Source organism: Myiozetetes cayanensis, unplaced genomic scaffold (genome assembly GCF_022539395.1).
Source record: "Myiozetetes cayanensis isolate MyiCay16 unplaced genomic scaffold, myiCay2020 scf7, whole genome shotgun sequence".
Lineage (NCBI taxonomy): Eukaryota > Metazoa > Chordata > Aves > Passeriformes > Tyrannidae > Myiozetetes > Myiozetetes cayanensis.
This window is the reverse complement of record NW_026087964.1, coordinates 23,961,150-23,979,828: the sequence shown is the minus strand read 5'-3', so window position 1 is coordinate 23,979,828 and position 18,679 is coordinate 23,961,150. Positions and strand designations below refer to the sequence as shown.

At 37.8% G+C, this 18,679-nt stretch overlaps 1 protein-coding gene across 1 annotated transcript in view; it reads left to right on the top strand.

Moving 5' to 3' along the window:
* The window catches only part of SCFD2 (sec1 family domain containing 2), a 191,041-nt gene that overhangs the window by 31,752 nt on the left and 140,610 nt on the right, over nt 1-18,679 (top strand). Inside the window, 1 exon segment of the mRNA XM_050337840.1 lies at nt 515-642. Coding sequence (XP_050193797.1) covers nt 515-642 — 128 coding nt within the window.

The window sequence follows — 18,679 nt, the reverse complement described above, 5'->3', positions numbered from 1 at the left end:
AAAAAGGAAATCTATAAGTACAGCAATCATAAGGACAGGTACATTTTGCTATGTATTATTCTTTTCATGTATGGAGAATCCATGAATCCAAAGTGTTGGTAGTTCATCAATTCATACCAACAGCCTTCAGAACTGGAAGTACTGGCTTTGGGATTTAAACTCTCATGATGAAGCTAGAGCCCTTCCTTTCCATAGCTTTTCAGTAGCTGAAGAAGTTTGGACTGTTCCAAATATTCTCATGGTAGTGGTTACTTTGAGGATTACACGCTTATTTATTATATGTGAATTCTAATGCTTTATAATTGGTAGCAAAAAAATCTGGCTTCTTTTCTCTAAAATTGTAGCAACTGTTCTGGTAAGAATAATCAAACTTTTATATCACTTTATTTTTGCTTGTATCCTGCCCACCTCAGAGATTACTAAGTAGAAGCACTCATCTCAAAGTATAAATGTTGTCTTAAGCCTACTCCATTATTCAAGCAATGTTTAGTGTAACCCTGTCATATTCTTATAGTGATCCAGCTGCCAAAGCTCTCTGGGAGTCCTTCATGAACCTCAAACAAAAGGAAGCTGTGATGGAGGCCAGGAGACAACTTGTGGAGGCTGCGAGCAGAGAAAATTTACCTATTAAGATGAGCATGGGTGAGTAATGTGACATAGCCTTCCTGACGTAACCCTCTTGGAGAAAACTCACCCATCCTTGGTTCACCCCCATCCTTGTCATCAGATTTCAGGTGAGCTTTGTGGCTACCACAGAATCTTTCTGGTATACAAGTGAGAGACAATTTTATTTTGTTTTAAATACAACAACCTTAAAAAGATCAAGAGCCATGAAGAAGCAATGGATTTTTAGAAAGAGGGTTTTAAAGGCATATACAAATGGTTAGCAGTGCTATTTGTCTTTATTTTGCAAAGCATGAGAATTTAGGTTTTTCTTAAAAAGCAGCAGGATTTGTGTCCTGAAAGCAGGCATTGTAAATAGCAATGGATGAAAGTTGTGCAGATCCTACATATGATTACTTTATGTAGGTAGTAGTTGCATTACATAGGTAGTGAGTTTTATGTGAAGTAAGGCTGCCTGGCTCAAGGGAGTTTAAGCTGAAATCCATGTCTTGCCATTCCTTAAACATGAATTCTTCAAAATGTTAGAGATACAGATTAAAACATAGTTACTTTCAATAGCTCTTTTAGAACCTTGTTCTCATTATATAGCATACTCAGTGATATGCAGGAATTGATATAATGTTAGTTTTATAAAAAATAGTATTGCTCTATACAGAAATATTTTCCTTTATTATACATACTCCTGGGACTATTTTATGCTGAACTTTTCATCAAGAGAGAAGGGTCTCATGGAGTAAGAGTAATAGACGTTTGTCTGTGACTCCAGAGTAAACTGCCAAGATATTCTAGAGGAATTAGGTGTACAGCCAACTCATGAACTCTTAACAACCATAACATGTAATATATTGTATGGCCTTTACAAATACCTGGTAGATTATTAATCAGAAATTCTAAATTTATGTAACATTAATGCTGTAAGCTGTTTTAAAGAAATGGAAAAGGACCAGCCGTGAGAGGTCTATTACAAATTTGTCTGAAGGAGGCAAGGCACAGTAAAGAATAAAATCCTGTTTAAGCTTTCGGTGTGCTTATCAGTATTCACCATAATAATGTTAATAAGCCCCCATGTTTTGCTATGACATGCACCATTAAAACAATTAATATTAATGTTGAAACTCAACTTTGTTATAAAAGTAATTACTTCTTGTCTTTGAGAGACAACAATTCGTCTATGACCTTTGCTCCTTTGTGTGAATGATTGCATTAGCCATCCCTTCTTCTGTGTCTCCTTCCTGTGCCATTCAGTGAAGGCTGCAATAACCTGGTTCTTAATCATAGCAGCTGACACTTACGGATGGCAGACTAAATGTTTGATGCATGCCAGCTCAATGTAGTGCTGTACAGAAACATTTAGGAGTTGATGGTGAAACAAATTTCTAATTATTTTTGTCTTTTTTTTTTTAATATAACATAAACTAATGTTTATAGTAATTTTGTTCTTTTGTAAGTTGTATATTTATCTTGCACTAGTATCATAATCAGTTGTTAACTTTGTAGTTGAACTTCAAAGGGTGAAATGAAATTCAAGGCAGTCTTGTAAATTATAAACAGGGATAAAATGAGAAATAAAGAAAGGAGGGCACTACAGTCACCAAAATAAAAAATTCTTAGTGAGCGTAAGTGCAGAAAACCCAAAACTCACACCCAGATGTCACATTGTGTGATGACATGTATTTATTAATGACTTTTTAAAACAGATCTGCATTTTTACAGCATTCACTGCTTGTTCATCATGCTACAGAACATTTTAGTTTTCTGTCAGGAAGCTGAAAATTACGTTATCAGCTGCTGCGTTTGCTGAGAAGGAAAAAAATTCTAGTGGCCTGTTCTGGTCCTGGTTGCTGTGTTTTCTTGAAAGGCTCCTTCCACTGCAGCTGTGATATGAGGCAACACTGGCTGGAGAGAAAGGAAATGCTTTCACTCTACTCTGTGCTTAGACTTGAGTTTTTATGATTTTAGCTCAGGTTCTGTCTGTATTGCAAGTTCTCAGTGGATTGCACATTGGTTTTCCCAACACTTGGGGTATTTTCTGAGTTTTTTATGGCTCTAATATTAAATGTCAGAGAGTTTTTCTAGCATGAAAGTTTCCTCTTACTCCCTTTACTAAGACCAGCTGTGTCAGATGGTTGGAGTATTTTCCTTACTACTACTTTCTTGCCTTTTTTTCCCCTTGGAAATAAGGAGTGAATTACATTTGAAAGCAAAGCTTTGCATTACATTTGGTGTAGCTGAGCCCTCCTGCGGTGGCCACCTGCCTGAAAAACTGCATCACGTGTGACACTGGCAGCATGGGAGCCCTGTGAAGAGATTGGAAACTCAATCCCATCCTGTTTCCATATTTTCAGTGTAAAGAAAATAAATTCCATTGTTTTCTGAGTTTTGAAAGGCTGCTCATTGCTCTGAGGTGTGCATGTGCTTGCCCATGTTTCCCTGCAAGAAATGTGCCTGATGCCCAGCTTTTCTCTTTCTCTGCCGGGCTGTATGTGGCAGGAGCTCTGATAGTTGTGGAAGGATACACAGCTCAAGTTTTTGCTTTCTGGTGTCTTCTGAATGTGTCCTCCTCCTCCTGAGAGGGAAGGACAGTATCAAAACTGTAGAAGGGTACTCATGTCTTCTCCCCAACACCTCTAAGTGTCTGCAGGCCACTGGGAACTCCTTCTGTTGAAATCAAGCAGGAGTGGAGAGAGGAGAGGAGTTTTGAGGAAGGAGAAGAAAGAGAAAAAAAGGAAAAATTTTGATCACATTTTTTGAGTTGGGTAGATTGGAACATTGTTTTCAGATGTTCTTGATATGCATATCCATTTTATTAGTTGTATCAAGGAAAGTGGTAGTGGGGATGTCTGAAAGTTGATTGTTTCAGAAGGAGTCTGTGGAAAGAAGGTGGCTGGAGTTGTACGTTTTGGTGGATGGATTCTTGGAGCAAGCAGAGTTTCAAATTTAAGGCCATCTCCATGACATTTGTAAATACAGCAGGATTCTTACCTTTTTCTGTAGCTCTGTCATACTCAGGTTTTCAGGTGGACCGTTAAGTGGTCTTCTACCGCCTTCAAGGAAGATTTGCACTTTTTTGCTTTCTTTTTCTTCTTCCATGTTTGTCTGAGGAAAGAGCATATTTTATCTGTCACTCACTTTGTGAGTGAAAGAACTATATTGTTGTTACAAACTTCATCAAGTGATGGATGGCAGTAAGCTGTTCAGAGCTGGTCATTGCAAGCATTTTAAAATACTGTTTCTTTTTGAAAGAAGAATTGCAAATCCTAGGAAACTGCATCACAGAGGGAGACAAACTGCCACGTGTTGGTCCATAAAACCAACTAGAACACAAAACTGTGGAGGTACTTTGCCCTTTATTTGCAGAACAAAACCCAAGCTGTATAGCTGTGTAGCATATTTGATTTTCTGAGGTCAGCCTCAGAGAAGGCCGAGATGAGCATTGTGCAGAATTCCAGCCAGCACAAAAGCTTTACATGTGCTACATCCGGTTTACATATTGCTTAATTAGTTTAATCCACATATACATAATAGGAGTATAATGGCTTTTAAGATGTAATTTCCTTGGAGTTGAGTAATGCTGTTGATATTGACTTTTGGGGAGTATTTGTCTGTTATTGCTTACTGTGGGCATGCGGACATTGAACTCCTTCTTTACAGGATGATATAAATGCACTGAAACCATGTTACTAACATAGTAGTTACATCTAAGTTTTGCCTTAACCCTTTCAGCTAGCTACATTTCCCAAAAGAGTATCTGTTTGCATGTAAACGAGTGGAGCTATCCTTTTCTGGATGCAATTTAAATAAAGAGGCAGTAAAATATTCCATGTCAATCTATATACACACAAACACTTTTAAAAAAAACCCAAAAGCCAACAAACAAGGCTTTTTAAGAACTACATTTCGCCTCTGAGGTAGTTGCATTTGTGTTTTAGGTACCCAGGTGAATGCTGATAAATAGTTGATAAAATCTGGTCAGATATCCCATTGTGTAGGTGTAAATTTGTAGGTGTAAATTATTTTTGGGATAATAAAAATCCTGGCATTTAAAAAAATGTATTTTATTTAAAGAATTAATTTTTTTTTAAAGCTATTTGGACAACAGCTTCAAGAATTGTCTTAAGCTTTTTGGTGAGATTTATAGCATTGTGCTAAATTCAAGTGAGATTGCAGATACTGGAAAGGGATTACTTCTGCCCACCTCTTAGTAAGTGACTGTAAGGAGGCGCCTTTTTACATTCCTCTACTTCCTGTTCCATTCTTCACAGGACTGATGCATATCTTAATCATCCTCTGAGCAGGGCAGCCTGTGAATCTCTCCTTTAAAGCTTTGTTATTAGCATAGTACTTGGCCATGGTTAAAACTTTGCTACTAGTGTTCTTTGTGGCTTTAGCAACACCCTTGCTCTTCTCTTTGAAATGAGCACAGTAAACCTGGATCAAGTCTGAATTCCTTTATTGTGTCTTTTTACTGGCATGGAGACTGATGAAAGTCAAAACACTGGTATAGTAAAAGGAATGAAGTGCAGTGTGCTGTTACACAAACCCTTGTTAGCAAAAGAAAAGCCATTTGGTTTCTTTCCATTTGAACTGTTCAAATACAGTTTTAAAAACCAATCTGACTATAAAATTAGCAAAGCCTCAGTCTTTGTGATGTAAAAAAGAGTACTGTAACTTTTTCAGACGGGTTGGTTTGCATGGGTTGAATTGGTTTGAGTAGAAATGAGAAGATGCTGACATTTTAGCCTGGAGATAGAAAATAACATTTTCAGTTAGTATGTTAAAATGGACTGGAAAATCTAGATCAACACTTCGTCTAAAAACATAAAGAATATGAAGTGTGCTTTTTTTTTTTTTAATGAAAAGTTGCATTGGACTGTACTGATGTTTAGCATGCTATTTGTTCTTTACAAAACCAGTGTAAAAATATTCAAGGTTCGATACCATCAATGCCTGGAATAAACTTTTGGGATAAAAGCTACCTGCCTAGAAATGAGCTAATAAAGTAGATAAGTACATATATATCTTTCCAGGTAAAACAAGTCTGATCTCAAGTATCTAAAATTCACCCTGGCCAACCATTAGAACAACTCTGTGATAGAGACAAGTAGTAAGACAGTATCAGTCTGAGTTTGAGGTTCTTACAAGGGAATAGAAGGCAGATAATCATTGCAGAGCTCGACAAAATCTGTAGGGCATTTGAATCCATTCTGCAGCATGTCTCTGGGTAAGTGATGGTTACCTGGATAACAGCTAGTCTTGGGAGAGACTATAGCCCCCCCATTTTGCAGAGAGAATATTATATTGTAGACTGGTTCTTGGGATGTTTGTTGCATGTCTGTGATGCCTGTTTATCTGGTCTCCAAATTCTTTGTGAGACCAAGCTGCAGAATCAGTGCGGCAGCAGCCAAAGTTTCCCTCCAGGTATCTTCATGAAGCAAGTGGCTTCCTGTACCAACTCAACTGAGACAGGGCTGTCTGAGGAGTCCCAAATTCCTGATGATGGGTCTCACAGTGCTGCTCCAAGGGCTCCCTGCTCTTCTCAGGGCATTCTTCCAAGGAAAGGGGATTCTGCTTTTCTCAGACCTGAATTCCTTCCATTATTCAGCCTGGATCCTGAGCAGGTGGTTCCTGAGTTAAATTAGTCTGCTCTTTGTCTCATCAAAAGTAACAGAAGTCCTGCGGTGTAGGACTTTCTAGCCAAGTGGATTTGTTTATTCCTGCCTATTGCAATACTAAGTTCCTGATTTCTCCCTGTAGTGCAGCTAAAAACGTAGTCTTGACCTAAAGCAAATGTTCCCAACCTCGCTGATGGTCAGTATAGCAGATGTTCTGTTGCATCACTCACCCCCGGAGGCAGGAAGGCTTTTTGCTTCTCAGTGTGCTAAATGTTTTTGAAGACTTTGAAGTGTTTCTGTAAGTTTTAGATATGTTCCTATTTGGGGAGCTTCTGTATAGGCCTTTGCATTCCTGGGGATCAGTCTTTGAGTATAATGGGGTTAAGCTTTTCCTGATAACTGTTGATAAAGATGATCTCTCTGAATAGTAATTACCACACTGAGAACTGTAGAAAGAAATTGATGTTACGGCTGTTTCATCTTGCAGTGTTACATAAGGCTGAAGTTCGGGGATTCGACCCTGTTGAGGGTTCTCCTAACGGACTACATAGATCCCATCTTCAGAAAGTCATTTGTGTTTGCTGGTCTAGGACAGAAATGTTGCTCCAAGCTCCAGATGTTAAAAGACTATGAAGGCTTCTGCTGTTTTTCTTAAGCAACTGAACTTTTCAAATAATCTTTGTAACTTATGAGATGTAACAGAAAAGATGAAGGATACTGGTATTTCCACCAACAAATATATTTGTTTTTCAGGAGATGTGACAAAATAGCTGAGATGGAGAGAGATTCAGGAGCAGAAGCTTGGTTTTCATCACTAAGTGACACTACATTTGTGTGTAGTGTTGTTTAGAAGCATCACCAGCCGACGAGCCGTCTTTGCACTAATCATTATATTTCTTTCAAGTTGAATGATGGGCCAGTTCATTTTTTTTCACTCTCACCTGCCAATATTCAGAGTAGCATCTTTGAGAGCACAAAACAATTACTCAAAAGAAAAAACAAATATACCTTAGAATATCTGGAACTATGTGAGATGTGATGCCCATATGCATATTTTGCAGTTTATCCATCCCTTCTTTTTCCATCTAGCACATGTAGGTTCCTATAGTTGAAAGAATCATGTGATTTATGAGGAGTAAGTACTTATGCTCTTGTTGTGAATCCTGTGCAGGTTGAAGAGTGAATGGAGTGCTTACTGGGCTTGGAAACAGCTATTGATGTGGGGGCAACAGCAAGACAGAAGCTTGGTGGTAAAGAGAAGATAAGGCAGTGGCAGAAGGCTCATTTTGAGGGTACAGACATGCATCCTTTCTTATCAAGGATCCCAGAGAAAAAATTATGTAAATATGGACTTGATTGGAAAAGCTTGGCAGAAAGTTTGCCCTTTTTGATGACTGCTTCCATCATAGCACAGAATGAGTGGCATCAACAAATAGGGATGAACTGTAGAATAACCCCCTGGTCAAATCAAGGACAGCTTAAAGAGTTAGACTAGGTATGTTGGACTTTGTTCAGCTGCATTTTGAATATGTCCAAAGATGGCAATTCCACAGCCTGTCTGGGTACCCTGCACTGGTCTTATCACTCTTGTGGAGAAAATGTTCTCTTTTATGCATGGTTTGATTTTTCACTTGCTGCAGTGTGTAGCCATTGCTTCTTATCCTCTCCCTGTGCATCTTGCAGGCATCTGATTCAGTCTTCCCTGTAATCACTCACTACATCCTTGAAGCCAGTAACACCCCTCACCGCTTTTATATCTTGAGATTAAGCAAACCTGTCTCCTTTAGCCTTTACTTATGCATCCTTTTCTCTAGCCTCCTAAACCATTGTAGTGACCCTTCTCTGGACCTGCTTGAGTGTGTCTTGTACCATGGAGACCAAAACTTCATAGTCCAGGTGCTGTCTCACAAGTACTAAACAGAGGCTTGTAATCACTTCCCTCTGCCTGCCAGCTGCATTTGTGCTGATGCCATCTAGTACATTTCACTTCCATTGGTGCAAGGACGTATTACTGATTCATGTTCAACTGGACAGACACATTTAATCCTGAAATTCAAAGGATTTAGGTCACAGAGCACTATTAGACTATTGCAATGACATAATCACAGAAAAAATTGAAATAAGGGCTGGAAAAAGAAGATTTTGATTGCTGCGAAACAGTATGTGGAGTGTGGCAAAAGGCTTCTGGTGTCTACAGTCACCTATGAGATGTGTTCTTAGTGAGTGCAGTTGTTTCTACAGTTGAAAAGAGAACTGGAAACTGCTATGTTCCAAATGTTGAAATATTGTGCTAGCAAATAATGAACTTTAATTCTCCATGTTAGACTTTTGTTCAAACACTGGAAATACGTAAGAATGAGAGGACTCCTTATGTGCAGTTACTTACGTTTGCTGTTGTTAACTGCATTTGTTTTATTTGGGCAAAAGCTTGAGGATGAAAAAAGAGGTGCTGTGCCAGCTCCAAACACAGATGGTGACACTTTAATACCAATGAGTTTAAGAACAAAGAAACTCTTAACTGGTGGAGCAATACAGCGTATTTCATGAGGAAGAAAAGTCTAAAACCGAAAAAGCAGCTCTAGGTAGATCGTTCTTATCCAGCTCTGTCAATCTTGTAGCTGCTCAACTGATTCAGTCAATTCTTCTTTTTGTTTTTGTTTTTTCTTCTTTTAACAACTTAACAGTTTCTTTCATTTGTCTCTTCCCTTTCCTTGCTCCCCTCCCTCTTTGGCCTACTGAATTGTCTTTCAGTAAGTTATATTCCTTTATGACTTTAAGAAAACACCACTTCACCACTTCACATCTGCCTGTTATTTGTGCACTGGTTTGTATTATCTTTAATGACAGAGTACCAATTTGACCCTCAAAGTGCAATTTTTTTTTTTTTCTGGGAAACATACACAATAAAATCCCCCTTACTGAAGTGAGAAGAGGGGAAAAAATGACAGTAGAACATCTGTGTCATTTACACATCCTATCTGAAAAAAAAGTACCTTGGAATCCTCAACTGTAGAGGTGAAAAGAGTGGTTTGGAATGTGCAACTCCACTGGCTTGTCCTACTACAACAACAGCTACAGCTTTTGGGAATGAGTTTGGAAGGGGTCCTGGGAGTTAAGTCCTGCCTTCTGCTTAAAGGAAACTTGCCTAATTTAGTAAAGGAGATGGAGGTAGATAATGTGAAGTGCACTCATAACAAAATAAATTTAAAGCAGAACAGGTTAGTAGATATTTTAAACTGCAATTACTCAGAATAGTAGTGAATAAAAAAAAAATGAATTGTCATAGAGCATTCTGTAGTCCCTATATCGCAAGGACTTTATTTGGAGGCAGAATTTCTCCCTCAATATTTTAGGGAGGTATTCCCCACAGGTGACTGTAAATGGCTTTTTGCTGATCTTATTTAGCAAATCAAGTGTTGTTCAAATTTGTTTTGAGTGTTGTGAGTTGGTTTGGGTTAGGGCTTTTTGTTTGTTTGTTTAATGACTACTGCATTATGCATTGTGTGAATTATCTTAAAAAAGAAGTATAATATTGGGACTACTCACTCTTGATTTAAGTTTAAAGAAAGACTTCAGCTGGTTCTGAAGTACCAACTACTATGATTTACCCCGAGATCTTGTTGAATTCTTTTTTTACTTCATTTTTAATTCTGTGACTTCATATTCTTGCAAAAATAACAGCTCCTAGGTTAAGTTAGTTTAAAAAGTCTCAGTAAAGGTATTTTTGTCTCAACCGTCTCTTGTTCTATGAATAATGTACTGCGCACTAAGTAATCTCTTGTGGCATAAAATGGGTAATGGTTCACGCCCTAATAAAATTGTAAAACATGTCATATTTGTGTCTCATACCTTATTTACTTTGCACTTCACTGCTATAAACAGTTAGCAAATGGAAGTGAAACACAGAACCCTGTACAGTGATGGGAAACAGAAAAATATGCTGGTGGTATGTTTTCTTTGATTAAACTCTAGTTGGCACATGGATGCAGGACTATTTGGCTAACCTTACTTTTCCTTTTAAGAAGAGAGTGGGGTGACAATAATCTTTCTATGGGTCTGGAATTTTTTGATAAAGTTTTAATTTTTTTTGTTATTTTTATATCAACTTTTTTTCTAGTCAGTAAACCCAAACACTTAAATATGAACTTGGGGCCACATCCCCTTCCCTGTCTGGTTGTGATTAGAGCTGAAGATAATTCTTAAAAATTTAAAAATAAACACAAGTGTGTTGCTCTTGCAGGAATTCTGCAAATGTATAATTTCATTATTTATATTATTTGCTAATATAATACTGCAAAGCTTATATTATCTTCAGTAAGTTAGTGTGGTCTTTTTCTAGGCAATTTAGATGATGTTTACCTTAACTGGGAGTAAACATTAATGTGTAGATAAACATTTGTGAAGTTTTGAAACAAAGGTTTAATGCAAACTATATTGTTATCAATTTTTTTATACTGTTTAAATTAGAGAAAATGACTGAGTTAAAGCTTAAAAATTTAAATAGCATTTATTTGCACATATATTGGTAACTAGTGCTGTTTTGAGAGATGTCACAATTAGCATTACTTCATTTTCTGGAATCTGTAGTGATAGTGAATCAGTGTTTCTAATGTCTCTACACAAACAACTTTTATACCAAACAAACCAAATCAACCGGGAAAGGTTGAAATGCTTCTTCCATTTTTTGGGTATTCATGAGTCAGTGTTCTGATAAAACTGGATCAGAAGTCCTCCTCTGTAGAAGTAAGCTGATTCAAATAAACAAACAAACAAAAAAATATGCATACACACATATTTGTAAAGTAGGTATTAAGGCTACTATTCGTCAGTTACTGAATGCTGATGCAACTTCCTGAAGAGAAGTCATTTTCTTGCTATCCTCTGTTCTCTGCCAAAATTTATTTGGTGGGGTTTTTTCAGGTAAAAACCAGAGATTTTTTTACTTACTCAGCATTATTTTTTGCTGATGTTGAGTTCTTCACAGTCTTGAAAGTAAATATTTTCAAATTTTGAATTTGAGGTTTTAAAAAGAAAAGTCACTGTACTAGTAGACTGTCCATTTGTGATGATCAAGACATGGTTAAAACACAGAAGCAGGTCCATTAAACCTCTCTGTACCTGGGTGAAAAACATAATACTAATTCTTTAAGTCTGGAAAATGAAATTCACTGCAATTGCTGTTATTTAGATCTGTGGGGAAGCAGGCTGGTTGAAGATAAGGTAGAACTTGCTGCATTGTGTGCTGTGATATCTTCATTTTGTACAGTGCATCAACCACAGAGACTGTGTTTTGCATCAGCAAGAGAGTTGATGAGTATGGGTTGGGAGATGCTGACTCTGGTGTCTGCTTGACATGCAGCAGAAACACATGGCACCTGCACTTTGCTGGAACACTGTGGTAGTTGTGGCAATCAGCACTTAGTACTGTGCTTTGAGCCATCTAGTCAAAAAAGGAGGGTGAACTAACTCGAAGAAAGTGGCTGAAAGTGATTCAGAAGGAGCAAAGTGTAACTGAGAACAGCCTGTGCTGAAGGATTTAAATCAAAGTTACAGTACGTGTTGGTGTGCTTGCAAAGTCCCGAAGTGTAAAACTTGAGGTGGAACATGGCAATTCAGTAAAGCTGGGTGGTTTGCCCAGTGCTTTTTTTCCAGGCATAGTTGTGTAAGCCTCTTCATTCAATCTCACAAAAGATGACTCGTTACACAAGAGACATGGTGAATTACATATGGATGTACTCATACAATCATCATGTTTTCCATCCCCTATTTATTTGCTTACCACCCAAAATGACTGTTAGGATATTCTCAGCTGCAGAAGTCTTCCAGAAATCGTTTGAGAAATAATCAGTCCTGTGAATAACGTACCAAAGAAGAACAATGACCTCCCTCTCTCTGGGACAGCGTGCCAAGAACACGATGAAGTACTTCAGTGTCTGAAAACATATGTCGCAGTGCTAAATGAGGACATGCGCAAGCCACCTGAAATCCTTCAGGAATATGATTTTAAGACAAACAAGTTGATTCATTTCTGTGAGAAGTTTAGAGTGTTCTGGAGATAATTCAACCGAATTTGGAGATTTCAAGTCGTTTTACAGTCACAGTCAGTTACTGTTTTCAAGGGCTACTGGGTTTTAAGGGCTGGAGACCCTCTGCTTGGAATGTGGCCTAGTGCTCTGTATTTATTAACTTGGTGGAAGAGTTAAAAAGTAAGTAATAAAATATGACCACAATACATATTTAATCAAGATTAAGAGGAGTATTTGGGAAATTCTGGTACGCCAGTATTAAATTAGAAGTTTAATATTGATGACAGCTCCTAGGAAGCTTAATTCTGGAAGACAAGATTTTACCTGTTTATTTGAACAGTTCTAAAATTTGCTTTAATATTTGGAAGAGCAACCAGATAATATTGTAGACATTGGCTAGAGAGGGTTGTTACTTTTTTGTACATACTGATTTAACATTTAAAAGAGGGAAAACTGAATGGTAGAGCGTACAAAGAAGGAAACAATGGTTTGAAGCAGCAGAACATTTAAAAACAAAGCTCTGAAGGACAGAAAAGAAAGAAATTATCAATTCATATTGAGACACATAAGCTACCAGTTATATTTGTCAAACCCTTCAGGATGTATTTGGAAACATGAAACAATAAATGATCTAGGAGTCACAAATCATTACTGGGGTCATATTTAGGCATCTGCATTAAAACTGATAAAAACAGGTGCTTAAAACTGAAAATCTTGATGATTATGTTAGGTTGCTTTAGTTATATTTGTCCCACCTAATTGATTAGGTTTTATTTGTTTTAAGGCATGTAAAAGAATTTCAAAAGAATAGTCAATACAACTGTTATCTAAGCATGGTTTCCATTTTGTGAGAGAAGACTAAGGTTTTTTAGGAGAGAGAGTAAATAGCATATGGCATATGTTTGAATTTAGATGATCTGTATAGGAACACTGTTAAATCATGGATTTAATGACACCATACACATCTAGTGATATAGAATACACTACTTTTGAGGTAGCAAACTCAATGCTAGAGTTGGTGAGACTGAAGCCAAGTCTGGTTAGATGTTTAAGATCACATGGCAAGTGCTAGTTGAATAAGTAAGTAGAGTCCAGCTTTATTTGTTCTGGGTGTATTGCCTCTATGCTAGAATTTGCTAAACCTCAGTGTAGTTGTCACCATTGTCTACGGCTCCATGAGAACCACTGCTATACCTTAGGACTTGTGAGATGTGACAGACTCTGCCTTCCTCAAGGTCTTGAGATGCACTGGAAAGCCTATGACAGGCAGGGAAGAGTATCTGACCTCCCCTGTCTGTGTCCTGCAGCTGTTGCTAAAGTGGCAGGAGGAATGGAGGTCAGTAAGGGCCAGGAAGGAAGGCCAGTCTCAGCTCTTCCTCGATGGCACAGTGCTGCAGGGGGCAGGCAGCAGGAGGCTGCCACTGCCATGTGGCAGTGTGTTTAGGGGTGTGCTTCAGGGACTACTGAGATCCCCAAAATGGGCTTATCCTGGGATTGCTGTAGTGGGGACTTGCTCATACCTGTGACCATGGAATTATCTGGATAGTGGTGTTCCTGCAACAGAAAAGGGAGAGACTTACAAGGGACAAGAGCAGAGGGGTTCATATCTGTGGGACATGAGCATGTACTCTTAGAAATAAGCCTGGGAACTCTGCTTTCAGTCTGTTGTAAGTTAGAGCTCTTTGGGTCCAGAGCTTTGTTCTGGAGAAGCCAGCCAAACAGCATCTCATACTGTCCTACTTTCCATCTCTCCAGAGAACGAGGGATTAGTCGACGTTCTTCTCTTCTTTATTAATATTTTAAGGGCTGGACGACTTTTGAAGTAAACTAAACAAAAGTTAAGGTCAAATTACTTTTGTGGCACTTGCTTTTAGAGATTGCTATTGAAACTTCCCAAGAAGTACAAAAACATTTTGAGTTAATAACAACATCTGGAAATTACACTAACAAGGGGACATAAGGGGCATCATCTGTTCTGCTAAATTGCTCTCACTTGGTTTGTAAAATATCCAACTCCCTTAGCAGTACAGTTGCCCAGTTGGCTTTGTGGAGTACAAGAGCTTTCTACATTCCTCTCAAGTATCCAGCATTGCTACTGGGAGAGACAGGTCTGTATTCCTAAGACTATGGACAAGCAAAACAATTTATCTGGATTTTCTTCAGCCCTCTACTGACTTGAAAAATCTCATCTGTGAACATAAGGGTGCCAAGATTGTTTCTTATTCATGGTTCTTTCAAGTGAAAAATGGATCTCAGCAAAAGCGCTCCAGCCAGTGAAGCTCTCTCTGTGTTCTTGCATAAAACTGAACAAAGTTTAAAACTGTGTGTATTTGGCGGTTCCTGTCGTCTTGGAAGAGCATCCACTTATTTACTCAGTTGGTCACAAAATGTACTTTCCTCTTTACTTGTTTTCTTGTCCCTATGGAGATAATTAACTAAGTGTTATATGAAAAAATACGGCCTCTATGTTTGGAACAGTGCATTGATAATTCTGACCTTTGCTCTTTTGACGCCTCGTTCATCCATGAATTTTTATGTTAAAAAAGTACGCAGTTTTGGATTATGAATTAAAAAAAATTACTTTTACCAGTAAATCTATCTTGAAAAATAATTATATTCCTGAAGCAATGCCTGCACTGAACTACACAAATTGTAGCATTAGTTTAAAATGGAAAAAAGTCATACTGCTGAATCGTGTCTTGATGTCTATAAATGTGATTTGTCCAGTTAACTTTTTGTTTCACTGTTGAGGTGGACATCTTTCTCTTCCACTCGGTCTACTCTCACTACTCAAAACCAGATTTTTGACAGACCTTTGGTATCAGTTCCTAATAAGTAATTTTTGCTACTTTCTCTGTCTATCTTGAATGATCTGCTTTACTAGTAACAGAAATACTTCTTCCTTTCAGTCTAGTTGTGCACATCACCATTAGTACGTGTAGTATGAACTGTGTTATTTTCTGTGTGGTACAATGTTGCAAGTGTTGGTATTCAGTGCTGCTATTTTCATATTTAACAACAAATTATTTATTTCAATTAATTATTAAGAAACAACCAAAACCAGGCTACAGTTTCTGTAGTGTAAAACTTGGCAAAAGTGATCTGCAGTTCTTTTGAGATCTGCCCTGAATTCTTGAAAGTTGGAAGTGGAATTCAATCTCCGTATCCCAGTATGTTTGCAAATTAATTATCATAGCAGTGAAGGATTGAAGGCGGCCATTTGTATTGAGTTAAGTCTTGTGAACATTTATGCAACTGCTTATTAGATACTCATAAAACTTCACCTTAGAATGAGTTAAATTTGTTTGCCTCCACTCATCTCCACCACTGGAAGACTGGTTGATACAGTGATATTTCTTAATGTCTTGTGTAAATATATGCATGCTTTATTTATCCCCCTTGGTTGGACTATCAATATTGAACCTTAATGTAAATATTTTTCATGTATTCATAGAGACCTCTTTTTTTTCCAGCTGGGGCAGGGAGCTCATATAAGCCGGGCGTTTCTATTTTGCTTTATTAACTTTAGTTCTTTGCCCTCCTAATCACTATAGTAACCTGTCTGTGCATGTGTCACAATTTCGAGTTAAACTTCCAGGAATGGGAGTGATTGGAGCTGTGTGAAGTGCTCCAGGAGGGAGAGGCTTTGTATTGAGGTATTTCTATGGCCTTGTTTTTACTGGACCTATTATCACCTAGCACAAATTGTACCTGCTTTTTTACAATGAGGAGGCCTAGACATTATTTCCTTCTTCTCTCATTTCCAGGTTTTAACTCCTCATTTACAGCAGATGCTCTTATCCTAGCCACAAAATCCATAATTTTGCACTTTATACTGTTATATTTCATCCCACTTACATTAATTAGTCGAATGCTCAATCCAGCTGTGCTTTCTGCTCTTTCTCCATGTTAATGATGTTCCACAGGCTTCTGACAGCCCCCTTTCTGGAATCGTTCATTACCAGAATTTGTACTGCACACAGATGAACGTACTTTTCTTATTATATGCTAGTACTTCTCTGTTGCATATTACCTGCCATCTACTTTTGGATGTTTCTTAGGTATCTTGCAATTCTTCTAATCCTAGTTTTTTCCTGCTCAAATATGGTTATGGCATAGTTAATGCTATGCTAGATCCATGTGCATGATAATTAATTCATTAATTGGTTACATATCAATTTGTCATGATATTCTCCGATAAATGCATTTTAACCCCCTTTTCTGTGTTATGTAAGGTGGTTTTTTCTTGCACATTTGTCCTGAAGCTTTTCATACTCCTGACATCAGCTTTATAAGGTAGCTAATTTTACCATTTCTTAGACACAAATATTTCTTTTCTCTTTTCCTAGACTAGCCTAGCCCCTGTTATCTCTTCCTTTTCATCCTTAATTTTTCAAAGTACTAAAACACAGAGCTGCTTTGTCACACTGACATTTAGCATCTCTTGAATGGAACAGTTCCTTCAGTAGTGAGACTGGTCCCTAGTCCATCATCTTTCTGTTACTTCTGTTAATGTCCAGTTTCATTCCTTACACTGTTATTTCATTCTGTTGTCCAAGATTCTTAACATTAGTGCACAAATACGTTAATTGTTCCAAACTAACCGTGCGTAGTTTATTAGCTGAATTAATTCCCCCACATCATCACTCACTGTTTTTCTTCTCTGCTCCCCATCCTCTTGTATTCTGTTAACTTTTGAGTTTCACTGTGATACTTCCCAGTCACCATCTACCCTTTTTATCCTCTTTGTTGTACTTGACAAGAGGCATGAAGCTTTGAAATGGTTTTTTTTGGTAGGTTTTCTTTTTTGTTGTTTTGTGTGTGTGTGTGTTTGGCTTTTGTTTGTTTTAATACTGCTTTCAGTAGATATTGTTTTTATCAAGTCCTGTATTGGGAATTAAAGTAGTTGACAGAGTTTGGGACAAATGCACCTGTTTCACAGATGCTGTTTGATAAGTAATAATGGCAAAGGTTATTTCCCAGACAATATGGAATTCCTGGCATTTGTGCAAGAAAGGTTATCAGTATTTTAAAATCCCTTAAGGGTGGTTGAGGTCATGCTTCTCTTTTCCACATCCAGGAATTAAAAAATTATCCAGTGCTTTGTCAGCATAATGTAGCCCTCACAAGTCAGACTTTGATGCCCACACAAGACATCTGGCTATGCGTGGATGTAGAGTTTGGAGCACAGTATGACTGTGATGGAGCAGGAAGAAAAGAGAGCAGGACAAGATGCTTACAGTAGAGTCTTTTTTGCCAGTAATTGCCATCTTCTGCCTGTGAATCTCAGAATATGCTTTAGAAGAACGAAATGATTGTTGAAATATATTGGTGTGATTGAAATCTATCTCCTCTCGATTTCTTAGAACCTGTCTGCCACATTGCAACACAGAATGACTTGAAACAGCAGAGGGACTTTAAAAATCCAAAAGGCTGGTAGGGTTGAGATTAGATTAAATTTAATCTGTTGTGCTGAAGTCTCCCTCTGTGAACAAACAGCAGGGAAGGTGATGAGGCTTTAGGCCTCAGGAAAAGTAATTTAATTGCTGATTACCACCAATCACTTTCCCAAATTCCTTTCCTCAGCTACTGGAATAGTTGTATTTATCAGCCAGCTGTCCAGGGAGAGTTCTCTGTAGAAATTGGCTGGAACTCTCAAACCCTGGGTCTGAGTGGTTCCATGGGTATTGTAAATATCACAGATGAGATGCTGGATTCTGTAATGCCAATGTAAGTTTCGTTAATGATTTGCTAAGGTCAGGATTTTACTTATATTTACATATGTTTTGGACTTTCTTTTGGTGGTACTCTGAGGGTGGGAAAGAGTTTGATTGTTTATCTAAAATGATGCTGAATGGATCTCAAACTGAGCCAGTGCTGCATCTGGATTCACTTTCACAGGAACAATATGGAACAAAACTCATGATTTTTTTTTTTTTTAATTGAAATCAGAAGTCTTGAAAGCCCTCTTATTTTACTGTTTCATATGAGGGAAGGCTGGCAACTGCATGTTTTCTCAATTGAAGCAAGTTATCAGATTTTGAACACTCTACAATATATCAGGACTGCTCTAGGTAATAATGCAGTCATTATCAAAGGTATGCTGCAAGGCATCATGGTTGACATTTTCAAATCACTGTGTAAATCTGCCTGACACAGCTTTAAAAGAAATAAAACAAGACTGAAAGCTCCAGTGTTTAGTCTAAAAACACACATGGCCATGGTTGCTGTTTTAGCCTATGTGGGCTAACTGGAAGCCTTTTGTCGGCCCTCGGGCCTACTGAGTGGTGTCAGCTTGATTTGTGTGTTAATTTGCTGACTTTTCGGTTTGATGCGTTCCATTAAAATTCACATAAAGAGCCTGTGTGCTTTTGCTTTATTTAGCAGCTTTCCCAAATCTAAATGCTCTTCCAAAGA